Source organism: Arachis hypogaea, chromosome 4 (genome assembly GCF_003086295.3).
Source record: "Arachis hypogaea cultivar Tifrunner chromosome 4, arahy.Tifrunner.gnm2.J5K5, whole genome shotgun sequence".
Classification (NCBI taxonomy): domain Eukaryota; kingdom Viridiplantae; phylum Streptophyta; class Magnoliopsida; order Fabales; family Fabaceae; genus Arachis; species Arachis hypogaea.
The window spans coordinates 107,417,783-107,433,706 of record NC_092039.1 but is presented as its reverse complement, the minus strand read 5'-3'; the positions used below and the strand labels follow the sequence as shown (position 1 = coordinate 107,433,706).

Below are 15,924 nucleotides of genomic sequence, written 5' to 3'. Positions count from 1 at the left end.
CATAAATTGATAAAAAAAATATCACGTAGATAGCATTTTAAGTTTACACCAACTACACGAGATTGGCTGCAAAACAATCAACAGCAGAAATGAGAAAAGAATCGGTAACGGTTTAAGAAATTTGAAGTGGTAAAACCGAAAAAAAAGAGGCAGCTAATGCTGCAAACTCCTATTTTACTAACGTATCCGCCTAAGAAGCATATCTAACCCTCGTTCCTCATCAAACTGTGAAACGTAATCTTCAATAAGAGGTACGCATTGAAGCTCCTTTTATTTTCTTGTTTACCCAAAGTCTGAAAGATGGCTGCGATGATAACCACCTGTAATCTGGCTATCTCATCAAGCCTTGGGCTTGAGCATCTTCACCGTCTCCCAAGTGAAATCCGGATCGTCACGTCTGAAATGTCCGTAAGCAGCAGTCTTCTGGTACCTGAAGTTGCCTCCTCTCATGAGGTCAAGATTGATGGCAATCATTCCTGGCCTGAAGTCAAAATTTTCCTTAATCAGAGCCAATATGTCCTTGTCTGGAATCTTTCCTGTTTTGTAGGTGTCTACAAAAATAGAGAGTGGCTCTGGGACTCCAATTGCATAAGAAACCTGCACAAGACAGCATCGAGTAAGCCCTGAAGCTACCACACTTTTCGCTGCTTGCCTAACAATGTATGCACCACTCCTATCGACCTTGGTTGGGTCCTTGCCGGAGAAGGCACCTCCACCATGAGCACCCCAACCACCATAGGTGTCAATGATGATCTTACGGCCAGTTAGCCCTGCATCTCCATGGGGTCCACCAATCACAAAACGACCAGAAGGGTTGAGGTGGAAGATAGTCTTGTCATCAAGGTATTTAGCTGGGATGACAGGTTTTATTACATGCTCCTTCAAATCACTGGCTATCTTGTCATTGGTGACAGTTTCATCATGTTGTGTTGAGATGAGGACAGTGTGCACACGAATCGGGATCATGGCTCCATTATCATTCTTGTACTCAACAGTAACCTGCGTTTTTCCATCAGGTCTCACCCATGGGCATGTTTTGTTCTTTCAAACTTCAGTGAGCTTGGCACCAGGTTTAGTAGCAAGGACATGAGTAAGTGGCATTAGCTCAGGTGTTTCATCTGTGGCATAGCCAAACATGTGTCCCTGGTCACCAGCACCAATTTCCTCAGGCTTTTTAGTCATGTGACCATGAACTCCTTGGGCAATATCAGGGCTCTGTTGCTCAATGTTGACCAGAACTTTGCAGTTGTCAGCATCAAGACCGACATCAGCTGAAACGAACCCAATGCCTCTGCAAGTGTCTCGAACTATTTTCTCATAGTTCACATTTGCCTTGGTTGTGATCTCACCAAAGACCATAACCATGTTGGTTTTTGTACAGGTCTCACAGGCAACCTTGCTCTCCGGGTCTTGCTCCAAACAAGCATCAAGGATGGCATCCGAAACCTGGTCACAGATCTTGTCAGGGTGACCTTCATTTACAGATTTGGAGGTGAAGAGAAAGGTCTCCATATCTGACATTAAATAAGGAAAAAGGGTGTCAGGTGAGAAAAGATATGTTGAAATGTGTTTAATGAATAATATATAAAACAATAATCAAAGAGTAAACAATGTACATTCTAATGCATGAAATTAACAAATATCAAATTTCTGTAGCACCTTCAAATATGTTTTAATAATCGATTGATTAGTGCATAAGTTGTCAGCCATTATAGCTCCATGTAAAGCCATAATGATTGTAGATAACCTTTTGGCCAAATGTCTTTGCATATAATGAAGTTATGCAGTATAACAGTTCGTGAGTTAGTTAGGAGTTGCACTTGTACAGTTGATTTGTTGTTATATCTATCATACTTTATATACATCTCAGGTCAATGAAGATGAAATTAGATTTCATTATCACATTAAATCTGTGATGAAATCATTGAATCGTATGTAGATCTACGATGTGAAATGTTTACAACAGGAATCAAGCACTGCGTAATTTTAAGTAAAGTCGACACGTTGATTTATCGTTACTCTAATGATTATAGGAAAGGTAGCGATAGTTTTGGCTTCTACTAGCTTGCAAATATTTATTTTCAAAAGCTACTTCGTTTCATGCCTCATAAAATAGATCAAAAATCGCACAACCGATCTCTCAATTCTCTGAGCTTTCACTAGAGAATTACAATTTCACTTTATTATTACTTCATGCAAGCATAATCACCAAGCAAATAAAAAAAATCACAAACACAAAAAAAAAGAAAGGACATATAGATCGAATGAGCTGCATAAATCGAGAGCCACAAATATTTTATACCAGATCTTGATAACGAGAATGCGGAGCAGATCCAAATGGATTTGGATAAAGGCAATAATAACAAACGAATAATTCCGCACAAGTCCAAACAAGAAGAACCAGAAGAACAACACATTCAATAATTTTAATGGGTTTTTTAAACAAGATTAGAAAAATTCTCTTATTCCGACACCATTTTGGTTTATGAATTTGAAAAAAAAAAAAACCTAATTTCCCAACGGCACCCCAAACCATCCGGTCATCCCCAACCTCAACTCACTATCTCCCAAGAATCACAGCTTCACTCACACACTCTCACCTCTCTATCTCACTCACACACTCTCCTCGCCGGCTCCTCCGCCTCGTCCCCACGCCGCCAGTGTTTGTTCGCCTCTGCCACCTCCGTCTCTGTCTTTCCGGCCGCTTGTTTGTGCCGTGCCTCACCTGTTCTGCCTCAGCCTTGTGCTCGTCTGCCTCTGCTGCCTCCGCCGTCATCGTGTTGGCTCCTCTGCAAGCTCTCCTCTGCTCCTCTTGGAAGCTCTGCCCTCTCTCGCCGGTGGTCTGCTCTGCAACGGCGCAACCTGCACCGACTCCAAGTTGGAAAACCGTCACTGACTCTGTTTCTGCTTCTGCTGTAGGTCAGTTTTTTATTTTTTTAGTTATTCTTTTTAATTTTTATACTGGATTTTTGCTGTTTTAATGTATTGATGCTAATTGTATTTGTATGTACAACTGATTGATTTAATTTGTAATAGGTTTAGATGAATTGTATTTGTAATTTTATAGGTAATATTGATGCTCATAGGTTCTGTGAATCAAGAGATTGGAATGGGAAGAATTTGTCAGAGATAGTGTTATTAGATAATAGGTGCTGTGATTGATTAATTTTTTTTTAAACAGTGTTTTAAGATGCTTCTCACAAACTCCTTGGACATAATTTATGGATTGTTATGTTTGCACTTTTATTGTGTCAAATTAAGATCCTATTAAGCAAATCAACTTGGATTAGTCTATCGGTTAACTCACTAATTCGTTTAAGCAAGTATCGATTCGAATATCGTCTTGTACATGCAGGAACTCATTGGCGCGGCAAACCCTTAAACGGAGCACAAATCCGCGACGAATTAGTTATTCGCCTATTGTAGTACTAACTAATTTGATGTCTATTTTTCTATTAGTTATTTTTAGAAATTGAGACTTGATTGTTGTTAAAGTGTTAATGAAGATGTGTATTTTAAATTTTAATTTTGATGATTTTATATTTTTATTTGAGACCGGTTCAACTTGTGATCCACTAGTTGAACTAATAACCTAGTGATCTAGTAGTCTAACCGGTTTGATTATTGGTTCGGTTCTGACAACTAGGTTTGATATCACTCATACTTTCTTGGAATTCTGTTACTGAATTGACTTATACATCCCTAGGATTGTATTGGGATTGATTACCGGTAGGCATAGAATGGAGAAGGGCTTAAGTAGCATCACCACCAGCAGCAGCAAGGAAGGGTTACCTCTCACCCCTCATTCCAACTTCAAAACTGCTTCCACCGACGATGACCTCGCTCACATCCTCTTCAACATCAAATCCTCCAAAACTTCCGTAACCACCCCTTTCCATTTCCCAACAATCTCTTCCCTTCATCTTTCTGCAATTTCTAATATGACATATGTTTGATTATTTTTTTTTTGCAGGCTGTTATCAATTATGGCGCCTCTTGGTATGTTTATCTCTTCTCTGAATATGTTTGATTTATATTACTATACAAGTTATTAAGAATCGATATAATAATGGAAACTGATGTTAAGTGAACACAAAAGCAGGTAGCATCTTTTACCATTTAGGCTTACTTGATTGTTGTAACTTGTAAGGTGGTTGTGTGAAATTGAAATATAGAACAGGAGATTATAAATGATCTAGTTTCCTGGTTTTTCAGGTGCCGCGTGTGCAGTGAAATCCTCCCTGCATTCCATAGATTGAGCAATAATTTTCCAAAGCTCTCCTTCGTCTATGCAGATATTGATGAATGCCCAGAAACAACTCAACACATTCGATACACGCCTACTTTTTAATTTTTTCGAGATGGTGAAAAGGTAGATGAAATGTATGGTGCTGGAGAAGAGAGGCTGCATGATCGCGTCTGGTTGCACTCTTGAGTACGCTATACAATGTCATTTTTATTGTCAGAGTTAGGTGACATGCTTGCAATTTTCCAGTAGATGTAACATTGTGAATCATGAACAATTCAGTGAATATTCAGGCAAACCCAGTATCCAATGTTTCCATTTGAAACTACAACCATATAAACCGTCCTTTTATGAGGTAAACAGCTTCATAAATTGATAAAAAAAATATCACGTAGATAGCATTTTAAGTTTACACCAACTACATGAGATTGGCTGCAAAACAATCAACAGCAGAAATGGGAAAAGAATCGGTAACGGTTTAAGAAATTTGAAGTGGTAAAACCGAAAAAAAAAGAGGCAGCTAATACTGCAAACTCCTATTTTACTAACGTATCCGCCTAAGAAGCATATCTAACCCTCGTTCCTCATCTAACTGTGAAACGTAATCTTCAATAAGAGGTACGCATTAAAGCTCCTTTTATTTTCTTGTTTACCCAAAGTCTGAAAGATGGCTGCGATGATAACCACCTGTAATCTGGCTATCTCATCAAGCCTTGGGCTTGAGCATCTTCACCGTCTCCCAAGTGAAATCAGGATCGTCACGTCCGAAATGTCCGTAATTGGGTCAAATTTTTAAATAGTTTAAAGACATGTTTATTATTTATATTTTTATGGATTTGGTTAGTTATTAAATTTTTAAAGGGTATTTATGATAATATATTTGTTAATTTATTATCTTTATATGATATTATTGATATAGCGAGAGATTCAATATATAATAACTTTAATATAAATATTGTGTGACAAAATCTTTTTAGTAACCAAATCGTGTTATACTTGTGTTTTTTACTTTTTTTTTTTACCGAATTTATATGTCCTTCTCTTTTTCTTTGTATTTTTTTGTTTGTTTGTTAGTTCTTGTATTTTTTTTATTTATTTTATTTATTTATGAAGAAGAAAAAAATAAAGAAGAGAAATGAAAACAAAAAAAATGAAGAAGAAGAATGCTAAGAAACAAAACAACAAAAGAATTTTTAAGGTTAAACATAGAAATTTTGTAATGACAAACACAATTTTTTTTTTTAAAAAAAAAAAGTAAACACACATGTTGAAGATAAAACATACGAAGCAAACACATAATTTCTTTAAACAAACACAAATTTTTTAAAAGAAACATAAAAAAAGAAACACAATTTTTTATGATAGATATTGAGTAACACAAATATTCAAAATAACCTCTATGTTATTGTGTGTGTGTTGTTCAATTATTTTTTATATTTTTGAATTAAATTTTTTGTTAACGATTTAAAATAATTTTTGTGTTATTTAATTATAATTTTTGTGTTGTTCTTCTGTGTCATTTCATGTAAAAAATTGTATAGTTTAAAATAATGTATATTTTTTAACTTAAATTTTTATATAAAAAAATTATTTAATTATAATTTTTGTGTTGTTCTTCTGTGTCATTTCATGTAAAAAATTGTATAATTTAAAATAATGTATATTTTTTAACTTAAATTTTTATATTTTCAACTAAAATTTGTGCTTTTTTTGTATTATTTTTATGTTATTTATATATATAATTTAAACTAAAAATTAATCTGTTGAAATGAAATCCTTTTCTAATAGCTGATTTGAATGAAAAAATTGATATAGATGAATATTTGAAGGGAAGAAGAGAATTTGGCCATAAGAGATAAAAAAAAAGGTGTTTACTTCGGTACGATGATAAATTTATACGTATCGATACAATAAAAATGTGGACAAATTAAAACACGAGACATAGATTATATTTTTTACGTCAATAATCAATTTTTCTTTTTTTAAATATATAGCATATTAATACTTTTACTAAACTACCATTATATTTTAATAAAAATAAAAAATATTTTTTATTTAATTTTAAAAAAAGACTTAAATACTTTTTTTTAATATTGAACAAAAACTACTCTAATTTTTATAATTTAGTCAAAATTAAATTAACTTTAGTTTTACATTTTTAAATTTGAAATAATTTAAAAATCAAAGTTTAAAACAAAAAAACATATATGAAAAATCAAAAAGATCAAAAACGATGTTGATCTTGTTTAGGGTTCTAGGCGGAGATGTTGATCTTGTTTAGGGTTATGGGCAAAGAAGAAGAAAAAGGAGGTGTTGATCTTGTTTAGGTGTCTCCATTAGTCCGTCTTCTCTCTGTTCTTCTTTTTCTGAAACTTTCTTCGTCTCGTCTCCACTCTGGTCTTCTTTCTCCCAAGCTCTGTTCGTCTCGACTTTGGCCAGAAAGAAGCCGAAGCTCTGTTCGAATTGCCTCCCGTCCATGACCTCCCTGTCGATTTTCTGTTCTTCCACGACCTCCCCGTATATGCACTCAGCAACCCATAGGAGGAGTTCTTGCTGGTTGTCGGAGCCTCCACTGGTAAGCCCTGCTCCGCCAGGTTTCCACGATCGACCCTCGCCTGCGTGACGGCTCCAAAGCTATTCCCATTGCACTCAACAAGTTCCCTAAGTTGCTCCTCTCTTCTTTTTCCCTTTCTTTCTCTGTAAGGTCCCACATCGGTTGGGGAGGAGAACGAAGCATGCCTTATAAGGGTGTGGATACCACTCCCTAGCATGTCGCGTTTTGACGAGTAAGTGTGGGGGGCTTCGGCTATCATCCCTGTCGTCAAAGGCAAAATCGTGAGACCTTGTGTGACAAAGCGGACAATATCGTGCTGGCGGATAGTTTGGGCTGTTACAGATGGTATTAGAGTCGGAGCCCGGATCGATGTGCCAGCGAGGGCGCTGGGCTCCCTTAAGGGGGTGGATTATAAGGTCCCACATCGGTTGGGGAGGGGAACGAAGCATGCCTTATAAGGGTGTGGATACCTCTCCCTAGCATGACGCATTTTGACGAGTGAGTGTGGAGGGCTTTGGCTATCATCCCTATCGTCAAAGGCAAAATCGTGAGGCCTTGTGTGCCAAAGCGGACAATATCGTGTTAGCGGGTGGTTTGGGCTATTACACACTCTCTCTCTCTCTCTCTTTCTCTCTCTCTCTGAATAATTTTATTCACCTTATGATGTTTTACTGATCCACTTTATTGAATTACTTGATAATGATTTTTATTGCTTCTTTGAATTGATGTGACGTTTGGCAATGTTCAAGTATGGTTATGATTATATGGACGTTTATGTACTTGGATTCATGGATATCAGAGATGATTGAACCTATTATTAATTATTGTTTCTGGTCATAATATTTGAGCTATATCTAAAATGGCTATGTATGTGTATGTGGATGAGCTTCATCATGAATGAATGTGGGTAATGAATTTCGGTGGAGATTCCAGCAACCAGCAAGAACTCCTTCCATGAGTTGCTGAGTGCATACACGGGGAGGGCGTGGAGGAATAGAAAATCGACAGGGAGGTCATGGACGGGAGCCAATGAGAACAGAGCTTCGGCTTCTTTCTGACCAAAATCGAGACGAATAGAGTTTGGGAGAAAGAAAACTAGAGTGGAAATGAGGCAAAGAAAACTTCGAAAAAAAGAAGAGCAGAGAGAAGACGGACTAATGGAGACACCTAAATAAGATCAACACCTCCTTTTTCTTCTTTTTTTCCCATAACTCTAAACAAGATCAACATCGTTTTTTTATCTTTTTTATTTTTAAATTGTTTTAGATTTAAAAATGTAAAACTAAAGTTAATTTAATTTTGACTAAATTATAAGGATTAGTGTAGCTTTTGTCTAATATTAAAAAAAAGGTATTTAAATCTTTTTGTAAAATTAAATAAAAAATATTTTTTTATTTTTATTAAAATATAAGGATAATTTAGTAAAAGTATTGATATGATATATATTTAAAAAAAAAGAAAAATTGATTAACGTGAAAAATATAATCCACGTGTCGTGTTTTAATTTATCCACATTTTTATTGTATCTATACGTATAAATTTATCATCGTACCGTAACAAACACCAAAAAAAATTAAGAGAAAAAATTTTAAACGGTCTCTAACAATTACTTTAAAAAATAATGAGACCTTTAATAATTTTTTTACCATTGATCTTTATTTTTTTGAGATTGTTAGGCTCTTTTGTCAATATTTTGTGTTAGTTTTAATATAATTAACTTATATAGCATATTAAATTATTGGCTTATCCGTTAAGTATTAATTAAGATTGACAAAATTCTTTTTGTAGGAGTCTCGTTATTTTTTAGGAGTAATTGTTAAGATTATTTAGTTATTTTTTAATATTTTTGTTATTTTTTTAAATGTATTGGCTAAATTTATTATATAAAACTAGGAAATATTCGTAATTTTTAAATTATTTTTACTTATAAAAAATAAATAAAAAATATATTAGTAATTAATATATCATATAAGCATTTTAAAAAGAGATTATTGCTAATTAATCTTACAAAATTAAATATCAATAATTAAAATATGTATTTTTTTAAATTTGGGGTTTTATAATCCTTTAAATAAATTATTTGAAATATATATTCCCTCAAAAATAAAAAAATAGACGATAAAAAATTAAGGAAAAAAGCGAAAAAAAAATAAAAAACGATTTACTTAAGAAGAGAAAAGAATAGTAGAAAAGAAAGAATAAGTAAAAAAATAAAACATATAAAAAAAATAGATAAGAGAAAGAAGAAGGAAAAAATAAAAATAAAAATAACTCTCCAATTAAAAATAAATTGATTGAATTTGTTTACTAAAATTAAATGATCATATAGTATTATATAATTTTTTAAAATGGTCTATATTTTATGTAATTGATTGACTACAATTTTTTTTATAATCAGTAATTGTTACTTAAATTATAATTTTGTTAGTTTAATATTAATAATAATTAATTATAATAGGACTACATTAAAAATATATAAAATTAACTACTAAATATTTTTTTTAATTATTTTTCTTGTTTCTTTTGCACATTGTGAAGCTTGAGATTATCCTAGAAAATGTTATCTAATTATTTTTTTATTAGTTTAATGTTAGTGATAGTTAATTATTTAATGTTTGGTGATTAACTTTATATATTCTTTATGCATGTATTCCTATTATAATTAATTACCATTAACATTAAACTAATAAAAAAATAATCTAAGTAACATATTTTCGCATAGTAGAATTGTATAATAAATTAGTCTTTAAAATAAATCGATATAAAATAAATAAAAACAGAAAATTAAAAAATATATGATATTTAATTTTATATATTTCTAATATAATTAATTATTATTAATATTAAATTAATAAAAAATAATTTAAGTAATAGTAATTATGGAAATTTTCTTTTTTCATTAAGTTTAATCACTACAATCAAATATCTAAAATGACACCGAAAGACTCCTAACTAAATACAAAATTTTTTTTACCTCTTTCTTTTTTTCCTATTATTTCCTAAGGGGAAAAAAATTAATGATAAAATAATACCTTTTATTACCCATTTACTCTACAGCAAAGCAAACTTAACAAAAGGAAGAAGATAGTTAAAAAAAATTTGATAATCCATTTTAGTCTTTATTTGGAGAATGAGCACACTCCCTCTTCACTTTTTTTTTTTTCTAAATATTTAACTACCTCTTCAGTTACATTCTTGCCATTTTAGGACAAACTCGAGCATCGAGCAGATTAAGACAAGTCCGGTTCACCGTCACTGGTCGAACCGGGTTCACTAGCACATATACCTTAGCTTATTGTATTTGGATTTGTTTTTTTTTTAATTTAATTTTTATTATTTTAGTTTTGGTTATTGTGTTATATTTTCTTCATCTTCTTCTTCACATTTCTCTTCTCGCTCTCTCTATTCTTATCTATCTTTTCTCTCTCTTCTCGCGCACAGTTTCTCTCTCTAAAAAAAGGAAACACACCGAACGGAGGCTCCGACCCGAATCGGACGAGTCGACTCAGCCCCGAACCCGTTCTCTGGTGCTTCTTCTTCAATCGCATTTCGCTTCCATTGATTTTCTCTCTCTCTCTTAATGAGTTTCCGCCATGGGCGCCGAATTCGTAAGTGCTCGGTTCCCCTATTCCATTTCCCTTTCGATTGGTGCCACAATCGCCGTAGCTGAAGCCCTGAATCATTTCCCCTTTTCTATTTTTTTCTATTGTTAATTCTTCGTTCAATTTCAGTTTTCGCGTTTCGAACTATCGATGCAATAGCAATAGGGTAAACTTTTTGGTTTCTTTTCTAACACGAGTGATTCTGAAATTAAATTTTATTGTTTTTTGTGTCTGTTTTTGGGTTTGGAATTTTAGGGTTCTGAAGTTTCTGCGTTGAACTCTGTTGGATATTGATTTGGAAGAAGGAAGAAAAGGATAAGTAGGGTTAGGGTTTTCTCGAAAGCATTGATTTTTATTTTTGGCGTGGGTTAGAGTATAATATGTATACTTTGTGTGATTCAGAAGTGGTCTCGCCGGGTTGCTACAATGCTACCTTGGTTGGTTATTCCGTTAATTGGTCTATGGGAGCTTTCTCAGCTCCTTCCACCAGCTTTTAGGTTCGAGATTACCTCGCCTCGTCTGGCTTGTGTATTTGTGTTGCTGATTACACTCTTTTGTCAGAGATAGTGTTATTAGATAATAGGTGCTGTGATTGATTAATTTTTTTTTTTAAACAGTGTTTTAAGATGCTTCTCACAAACTCCTTGGACATAATTTATAGATTGTTATGTTTGCACTTTTATTGTGTCAAATTAAGATCCTATTAAGCAAATCAACTTGGATTAGTCTATCGGTTAACTCACTAATTCGCTTAAGCAAGTATCGATTCGAATATCGTCTTGTACATGCAGGAAATTATTGGCGCGGCAAACCCTTAAATGGAGCACAAATCCGTGGCAAATTAGTTATTCGCCTATTGTAGTACTAACTAATTTGATGTTTATTTTTCTATTAGTTATTTTATTAGTTATTTTTAGAAATTGAGACTTGATTGTTGTTAAAGTGTTAATGAAGACGTGTATTTTAAATTTTAATTTTGATGATTTTATATTTTTATTTGAGACCGGTTCAACTTGTGATCCACTAGTTGAACTAATAACCTAGTGATCTAGTAGTCTAACCGGTTTGATTATTGGTTCGGTTCTGACAACTAGGTTTGATATCACTCATACTTTCTTGGAATTCTGTTACTGAATTGACTTATACATCCCTAGGATTGTATTGGGATTGATTACCGGTAGGCATAGAATGGAGAAGGGCTTAAGTAGCATCACCACCAGCAGCAGCAAGGAAGGGTTACCTCTCACCCCTCATTCCAACTTCAAAACTGCTTCCACCGACGATGACCTCGCTCACATCCTCTTCAACATCAAATCCTCCAAAACTTCCGTAACCACCCCTTTCCATTTCCCAACAATCTCTTCCCTTCATCTTTCTGCAATTTCTAGTATGACATATGTTTGATTTTTTTTTTTTGCAGGCTGTTATCAATTATGGCGCCTCTTGGTATGTTTATCTCTTCTCTGAATATGTTTGATTTATATTACTATACAAGTTATTAAGAATCGATATAATAATGGAAACTGATGTTAAGTGAACACAAAAGCAGGTAGCATCTTTTACCATTTAGGCTTACTTGATTGTTGTAACTTGCAAGGTGGTTGTGTGAAATTGAAATATAGAGCAGGAGATTATGAATGATCTAGTTTCCTGGTTTTTCAGGTGCCGCGTGTGCAGTGAAATCCTCCCTGCATTCCATAGATTGAGCAATAATTTTCCAAAGCTCTCCTTCGTCTATGCAGATATTGATGAATGCCCAGAAACAACTCAACACATTCGATACACCCCTACTTTTCAATTTTTTCGAGATGGTGAAAAGGTAGATGAAATGTATGGTGCTGGAGAAGAGAGGCTGCGTGATCGCGTCTGGTTGCACTCTTGAGTACACTATACAATGTCATTTTTATTGTCAGAGTTAGGTGACATGCTTGCAATTTTCCAGTAGATGTAACATTGTGAATCATGAACAATTCAGTGAATATTCAGGCAAACCCAGTATCCAATGTTTCCATTTGAAACTACAACCATATAAACCGTCCTTTTATGAGGTAAACAGCTTCATAAATTGATAAAAAAAATATCACGTAGATAGCATTTTAAGTTTACACCAACTACACGAGATTGGCTGCAAAACAATCAACAGCAGAAATGGGAAAAGAATCGGTAACGGTTTAAGAAATTTGAAGTGGTAAAACCGAAAAAAAAAAAGAGGCAGCTAATGCTGCAAACTCCTATTTTACTAACGTATCCGCCTAAGAAGCATATCTAACCCTCGTTCCTCATCAAACTGTGAAACGTAATCTTCAATAAGAGGTACGCATTGAAGCTCCTTTTATTTTCTTATTTACCCAAAGTCTGAAAGATGGCTGCGATGATAACCACCTGTAATCTGGCTATCTCATCAAGCCTTGGGCTTGAGCATCTTCACCGTCTCCCAAGTGAAATCAGGATCGTCACGTCCGAAATGTCCGTAAGCAGCAGTCTTCTGGTACCTGAAGTTGCCTCCTCTCATGAGGTCAAGATTGATGGCAATCATTCTTGGGCTGAAGTCAAAATTTTCCTTAATCAGAGCCAATATGTCCTTGTCTGGAATCTTTCCTGTTTTGTAGGTGTCTACAAAAACAGAGAGTGGCTCTGGGACTCCAATTGCATAAGAAACCTGCACAAGACAGCGTCGAGCAAGCCCTGAAGCTACCACACTTTTCGCTGCTTGCCTAACAATGTATGCACCACTGCTATCGACCTTGGTTGGGTCCTTGCCGGAGAAGGCACCTCCACCATGAGCAGCCCAACCACCATAGGTGTCAATGATGATCTTACGGCCAGTTAGCCCTGCATCTCCATGGGGTCCACCAATCACAAAACGACCAGAAGGGTTGAGGTGGAAGATAGTCTTGTCATCAAGGTATTTAGCTGGGATGACAGGTTTTATTACATGCTCCTTCAAATCGCTGGCTATCTTGTCATTGGTGACAGTTTCATCATGTTGTGTTGCGATGAGGACAGTGTGCACACGAATCGGGATCATGGCTCCATTATCATTCTTGTACTCAACAGTAACCTGAGTTTTTCCATCAGGTCTCACCCATGGGCATGTTTTGTTCTTTCTAACTTCAGTGAGCTTGGCACCAAGTTTAGTAGCAAGGACATGAGTAAGTGGCATTAGCTCAGGTGTTTCATCTGTGGCATAGCCAAACATGTGTCCCTGGTCACCAGCACCAATTTCCTCAAGCTTTTTAGTCATGTGACCATGAACTCCTTGGGCAATATCAGGGCTCTGTTGCTCAATGTTGACCAGAACTTTGCAGTTGTCAGCATCAAGACCGACATCAGCTGAAACGAACCCAATGCCTCTGCAATTGTCTCGAACTATTTTCTCATAGTTCACATTTGCCTTGGTTGTGATCTCACCAAAGACCATAACCATGTTGGTTTTTGTACAGGTCTCACAGGCAACCTTTCTCTCCGGGTCTTGCTCCAAACAAGCATCAAGGATGGCATCCGAAACCTAGTCACAGATCTTGTCAGGATGACCTTCATTTACAGATTCGGAGGTGAAGAGAAAGGTCTCCATATCTGACATTAAATAAGGAAAAAGGGTGTCAGGTGAGAAAAGATATGTTGAAATGTGTTTAATGAATAATATATAAAACAATAATCAAAGATTAAACAATGTACATTCTAATGCATGAAATTAACAAATATCAAATTTCTGTAGCACCTTCAAATATGTTTTAATCGATTGATTAGTGCATAAGTTGTCAGCCATTATAGCTCCATGTAAAGCCATAATGATCGTAGATAACCTTTTGGCCAAATGTCTTTGCATATAATGAAGTTATGCAGTATAACAGTTCGTGAGTTAGTTAGGAGTTGCACTTGTACAGTTGATTTGTTGTTATATCTATCATACTTTATATACATCTCAGGTCAATGAAGATGAAATTAAATTTCATTATCACATTAAATCTGTGATGAAATCATTGAATCGTATGTAGATATACGATGTGAAATGTTTACAACAGGAATCAAGCACTGCGTAATTTTAAGTAAAGTCGAGACGTTGATTTATCGTTACTCTAATGATTCTAGGAAAGGTAGCGATAGTTTTGGCTTCTACTAGCTTGCAAATATTTATTTTCAAAAGATACTTCGTTTCATGCCTGATAAAATAGATCAAAAACCGCACAACCGATCTCTCAATTCTCTGAGCTTTCACTAGAGAATTACAATTTCACTTTATTATTACTTCATGCAAGCATAATCACCAAGCAAATAAAAAAAATCACAAACACAAAAAAAAGAAAGGACATATAGATCCGAATGAGCTGCAGAAATCGAGAGCCACAAATATTTTATACCAGATCTTGATAACGATAATGCGGAGCAGATCCAAATGGATTTGGATAAAGGCAATAATAACAAACGAATAATTCCGCACAAGTCCAAACAAGAAGAACCAGAAGAACAACACATTCAAATACGTGCACCAACTAAAATTTTTATACAATTTTTATTTTTTTAGTACTAATTTAAATGTGTTAATTTTTAGGAAAATAATGTACTAGTTTTAAATTGACAGTTTCAAATTTCGTAATACTTCTAGTTGTCCACTAATCTGTGAGTTAAAACCGCCTATCTCCCCTATCATTTTGAAATAGGGGTGGCAACGGGGCAGATTTTTGCTCTACCCGACCCTGTCCTGTCGTATAACAATCCACATAAAATCTATCCCGCTTCTACCCGCGGGTAGTAAAACGTTGAACCCTAACCTGCCCATGCGGGTACCCGCCCCGCCCTATCCGCCCTTATAATTATTAAAATTCAATAAATAAAATTAAATTTTAAAATTTATATAATTATCATCACATACATAACATAAATTAAAGTAAAACTTTAAATATGATACAATATTATTAATCATTTACTAATTATTTTACATATATTATACATATTATATATTAAAATTATATATATTGTATATATAGCGGGGCGGGTATTACCTAAACCCGACCCCGCCCCGCCCCTCCCAACAACCTGTCCCACTAAAAACCTATCCCGGTGCGGGGCGGGTAATTACCCGCCCCAAACAGGTAGAGGCGGGGTGGATACCCGCGGGTTCGGGTGGTATTACCATCTCTATTTTAAAACCGGTCATCTTTCTTATTATTTGAAACCGTTCATTTTTTCTATTATTTGAAATGTTCTGTTTTGAAGAGTTCGTACAAACAAACGAAGTTATTAATTTAAAATTTAAAATATAGATCACATATAAATTAATTAAAGTCGATCTAAATAATTACAAAGTACATCGATTCTTATTTTTTATTATTTTCAAAAATTATATTTTTATATTTACAAATACATATATATCGTTTATAGTGTAAACAAAATAATTATAAATTTATCTCGTTTGCACGGTAAAAAAAATGTGTATTTTTTCAAATTTTATATATTTCGTTTTGCAAACGAAATCAAACCAAATAAAATCGTGTCTTATTTCATTTACAATGTAAACCAAA

General features: G+C 34.4%; 3 protein-coding genes and 1 pseudogene across 5 annotated transcripts; 2 read left to right on the top strand and 2 right to left on the bottom strand.

Moving 5' to 3' along the window:
* Positions 1–175: 175 nt before the first annotated feature.
* Positions 176–1,512, bottom strand: LOC112797161 (S-adenosylmethionine synthase 3-like; annotated as a pseudogene).
* A 1,253-nt stretch (positions 1,513–2,765) lies between these two features.
* On the top strand, positions 2,766–4,606 carry LOC112797160 (thioredoxin-like 3-3). The gene is made up of 4 exons (XM_025839962.3): positions 2,766–2,919; positions 3,707–3,881; positions 3,974–3,999; positions 4,216–4,606. The coding sequence occupies exons 2-4, from the start codon at positions 3,741–3,743 to the stop codon at positions 4,349–4,351; spliced, it is 303 nt and encodes a 100-aa protein (XP_025695747.1). The 5' UTR covers positions 2,766–2,919; positions 3,707–3,740; the 3' UTR covers positions 4,352–4,606.
* A 5,514-nt stretch (positions 4,607–10,120) lies between these two features.
* On the top strand, positions 10,121–12,400 carry LOC112797159 (thioredoxin-like 3-3). Of its 3 annotated transcripts, none has more exons than XM_025839961.2 (4): positions 10,121–10,408; positions 11,557–11,731; positions 11,823–11,848; positions 12,065–12,400. In XM_025839961.2, the coding sequence occupies exons 2-4, from the start codon at positions 11,591–11,593 to the stop codon at positions 12,282–12,284; spliced, it is 387 nt and encodes a 128-aa protein (XP_025695746.1). In that variant the 5' UTR covers positions 10,121–10,408; positions 11,557–11,590; the 3' UTR covers positions 12,285–12,400. The 3 variants fall into 3 exon arrangements, with proteins under 3 accessions (XP_025695746.1, XP_072092019.1, XP_072092020.1); XM_072235918.1 differs by having other exon boundaries at positions 10,658–11,731; XM_072235919.1 differs by having other exon boundaries at positions 10,159–10,408; positions 11,194–11,731.
* Positions 12,102–13,829, bottom strand: LOC112797158 (S-adenosylmethionine synthase 2-like). The gene has a single exon (XM_072235917.1). The coding sequence runs from the start codon at positions 13,827–13,829 to the stop codon at positions 12,804–12,806; it is 1,026 nt and encodes a 341-aa protein (XP_072092018.1). The 3' UTR covers positions 12,102–12,803.
* Positions 13,830–15,924: the final 2,095 nt, after the last annotated feature.

Excerpts from the sequence above, each read along its gene's own strand:
- LOC112797160 (XM_025839962.3), top strand. The coding sequence starts at position 3,741 with ATGGAGAAGGGCTTAAGTAGCATCACCACCAGCAGCAGCAAGGAAGGG. Across the intron at positions 3,882-3,973 it reads TCAAATCCTCCAAAACTTCC|GCTGTTATCAATTATGGCGC; the intron begins GTAACCACCCCT and ends TTTTTTTTGCAG. Across the intron at positions 4,000-4,215 it reads ATCAATTATGGCGCCTCTTG|GTGCCGCGTGTGCAGTGAAA; the intron begins GTATGTTTATCT and ends CTGGTTTTTCAG.
- LOC112797158 (XM_072235917.1), bottom strand. The coding sequence starts at position 13,829 with ATGGTTATGGTCTTTGGTGAGATCACAACCAAGGCAAATGTGAACTAT.
- LOC112797159 (XM_025839961.2), top strand. The coding sequence starts at position 11,591 with ATGGAGAAGGGCTTAAGTAGCATCACCACCAGCAGCAGCAAGGAAGGG. Across the intron at positions 11,732-11,822 it reads TCAAATCCTCCAAAACTTCC|GCTGTTATCAATTATGGCGC; the intron begins GTAACCACCCCT and ends TTTTTTTTGCAG. Across the intron at positions 11,849-12,064 it reads ATCAATTATGGCGCCTCTTG|GTGCCGCGTGTGCAGTGAAA; the intron begins GTATGTTTATCT and ends CTGGTTTTTCAG.